Below are 3540 nucleotides of genomic sequence, written 5' to 3' on the forward strand. Positions count from 1 at the left end.
GCAGAACACTCCCTGTTATTACAAGAGAAATCAGTGGTAACTACTTTGTAACGATGGCTTGAATGCAAGAATTTACCATACTCCATGTGGAGAGAATTACCTTTGAATACTGAAGACATTGCCAATACCCAAGCTAGCTTATGTTTCATTATTCTTTTTATGAGACTAATTTTAGATTCCTATAAGAAAATCAATGCAAGTTTGAGATTATAAAGTCAGGAATACTAAGTGAATAAAAAGTCTTACTCAGTTGGACACAATAATTGATAATATAGGCAGGAATGTTGTATCCTGTGGTAACTGTAGGTAGAAATTCTCTTTTCACTTCTGCTATAGCAGGACATAAGATCCTTTATCTTTCTTGTTATGGACCTATCTAGAGGCCAGTTCCCTCTAGTCCCAGACAGAGAAAACAAATTCTAATCCTTCAGTCCATTCATTTGAATTATAATACAGTAGTGCATTGTTATAATACATTAGTGTTTATTAGCATCTTCTTCTAGTGGAAAAACTGTATATCTGACCGACTGTTTGAAATGATATGTGAATTTGGATGTGTGGCCTATGGACTCATCAAGGTAATATTTTTAGTGTGTGGGAGGTTGAGTTTTTCGAAATCTTTTTTTTTTTTTTTTTTTTTGAGTTGGCGTCTCACTCTGTCACCCAGACTGGAGTGCAATGGCGGCTCCCGGCCACTGCAGCCTCGACCTGCTGGGCTCCGGCGATTCTTCCGCCTCAGCCTTCCAAGTAGCTGGAACTACAGGCATGCACCACCATGCCCAGCTAATTTTTTATTTTTATTATAGAAATGAGGTCTCACCAAGTTGCCCAGGCTGGTCTCGAACCCATGTCTCAGGCAGTCCTCTCACCTCAGCCTCCCAAAGTGCTGGGATTATAGGCTGAGCCATCGAGCCCGGCTGTTTTTCGAAATCTTAAATGATATTTTTGCAAATACGTAGTTGAACAGTTACAGACACGAAATCTCAATATGGGATCTAAGAAGGGGCAGTGCCATCCTCTGCCCTAGAAGAAGAACCTGCCCTTAAGCAGAACCCGGTGAGGTGTAGCTTGGCCTTTTCTGTAGAAGCCCTTCAGTGGATCTTCCCCATTATGACCTTGGAACCTGAGGGAACCACATGGCCCAGAACGCTCTGCGTCGAAGGACAGCGAGACGCGACCAGTGAGGGCTCAGAAAAGGATGTTCCCGGGTGCGCACGCAACTTCGGGGCGGGACTTCCGGCGCTCTTCGGCGGCGACCATTGCTTGGGAATAGGTGTGTGGATCGGGTGAGAGGCTGTTCTGCACCGGGTGGGGACCGCGGAGACTGACCCCGGAAGGTGGAGCGGAGTCTCGGTCCCTGGACTGCGGGACTCTGAAGGTCCGTGGAGGCGCCCGGCGGACCCGCGTCAGGTCCGGGGAAGCGACCGCCGTGTCGGGGTCCCGCCCCGTTTCCCTCCTTTTGGCCCCCCTTCTTTCCCTCCCAGTCCTGATGGCGGTCGAGGCGGCGCTGAGGCACCTGGCGCAGGTGATTATTGCGTCTTTCGTGTCCTCAGGTGCCTTCATGCAAGTCCTGCAACCCCGAGTGGAGGTACCTTGTCATGTGTGTTCATCCTGGACCCCGGTGTGAGGACAGTGAGGCCTGTGGGTGGAGGTCCCGGTTTCCGAAGTCTCGTGCGCTGCGGTGTGGGAACGAGACAGACAGAGGAACTGGCAGGTGCAAAGGCTTGGAGGTGGGATGAGCCGGGAGGGCTTGGAACCGGGGATCGACAGGTGCCGGTGGGGAACAAGGTGTGAGGCGGAGTTACTCCTGGCGTAGCCGGCTGAGGGTTGTAGGGTTGTTGGGAGTCCTCCAGAAGCCATGGAGAGTTTTGGACAAAGGAGGGGTGTGATGAAAGTCCAGGTTTTAGAGATCTCCCGAAGGCCAAAGGAAGAACAGAGTAGAGAGTGATGATGAGGACCTTAGGGCCCGGGGATGTTGAATCTTTATGTAGATCAGGTAGGTGGTAGAAGTGACATTTTGCATTGAGGCACTCAGGTCAGACAACCAGCCCGAAGTCACCAGGATCCAGGAGCAAGAAAATGTACAGGGAGGCATAATCTGTTCAGATCTCATCAGGAACTCATTCTTTTAACTTCTTCCTGTTCGGGAACTCATGGCTGCACAAGCATTTAAGGAGCTCTCATGGGGAAGTGAAGGGTTGTCCATTCCCTCACTGACCCAGATCCTTCCTACAGGTTCTGTAGATTGTAGTGTTCTGGAATTGTACTATTTTTTCATTCCTTTGACCTGGGAATCCTGGTAAAACACTAAAGCTGGGTTTTACATCCATGACACATTATGTGGAGCTATTTCTATTTTAGTCAACTGATGTAAATACACTTGGAAGGTTAACTAGGGAGTTAGTATCAGTGAAATGCTGGCTCGAGGTTTTTTTTGGTCACTCATGATCAAAGAATTGGCCCCCCACCAGTGAAGTGAGGGAAAGCAAAGCTTTATATCAAGCAAGGAAGCAAGCAAGTACACTCCTAAGGGTCAAGAGGAGCGGGCTGCTGGAGTCAGCCCTGTTCATTATTCTGGGTTGGTCTTTTATTGTTACTTTTTGTAAAGTCAGAGGTTCCAGAGTTTCTTTTGTTCTAACAGTTTCAGGTCTTGGTTGGTTAGTTACCTCTCAGGCTTGGTTGCACCCTTTGTATTTGGTTTTGCAGCCTGTTGAAATTGGGTATCTAAAAGTCAGGTGGCTTCCTGCACCTTACTCTCCCCTTTGCCCCCTGCTCATGTGTGTTTTAACTACTTGACGTTTTCCTCCCTGAAGTGATTTTGGCTAAAATCTTTGGGAGCTGAAGGGTGAAGGTCTATTTTTTTGTAGCTGCTTCCTCCTAAGAAGTGCTGTAGACCTGAATTGGCCTAGATCACTTGCTGTCTGTCAGTTGGATGTTTGGGAAGAAAAGTTTCAAAAGTGCTGTCTGGCTTCGTCTAAAGGACTATCCAACTCAAAAAAAAGTACTGTGTAGGACCCCATCCATTTGTGAAGTAACTGATTTTGAGGAGTTTTTTTCTTTTAAGTCTTGAGAAGGAGTTGGTGTTCTGGTTGTATCTTTGGGAGGAGATAAAGATCATAAGGGTAGGACAGTTACTAGTGTGTTGTTTAGAGCTGCTTGCCTGGCAGCAGCATCAGTCAGATGGTTACTTTTGCTGACCTTTGTGGTTTCTTTGATGTTCCTTACAGTGTATGACAGCAACTGTTTGGCTCTGTTGCACAGTTTCTATGAGATGTAGGATTTCTGTTTGGTGTTTAATAGGAGAGTTTTTGCTATGAGGCGTTCCCTTTCCTTTTAAATGACTGCATGGGCCCGCAAGCATTACCACAAAGTTTTTCTTCTCTTCTGACAAGATCAGAATGGCACCCAGTGCTTTGAGAAAGTTATTTCCCACAAACGAATTGGACATTTTTGGTATTATTATTATTATTATTATTATTATTTGAGTTGGAGTCTCACTCTGTCACCCAGACTTGAGTGCAGTGGCCACTCCCGGCCACC

At 46.9% G+C, this 3540-nt stretch overlaps 1 protein-coding gene across 1 annotated transcript in view; it reads left to right on the forward strand.

The window, feature by feature from the left end:
• Positions 1 to 1110: 1110 nt before the first annotated feature.
• LOC110596602 (zinc finger protein 587-like) overlaps positions 1111 to 3540 on the forward strand; it is a 12670-nt gene continuing 10240 nt past the window's right edge. Inside the window, exons 1-2 of the mRNA XM_021717905.1 lie at positions 1111 to 1180; positions 1292 to 1525. Coding sequence (XP_021573580.1) covers positions 1111 to 1180; positions 1292 to 1525 — 304 coding nt within the window. The remainder of the gene's footprint in view (positions 1181 to 1291; positions 1526 to 3540) is intronic.

Source organism: Carlito syrichta, unplaced genomic scaffold (assembly GCF_000164805.1).
Source record: "Carlito syrichta isolate Samal-C Ts95f unplaced genomic scaffold, Tarsius_syrichta-2.0.1 Scaffold311480, whole genome shotgun sequence".
NCBI lineage: Eukaryota > Metazoa > Chordata > Mammalia > Primates > Tarsiidae > Carlito > Carlito syrichta.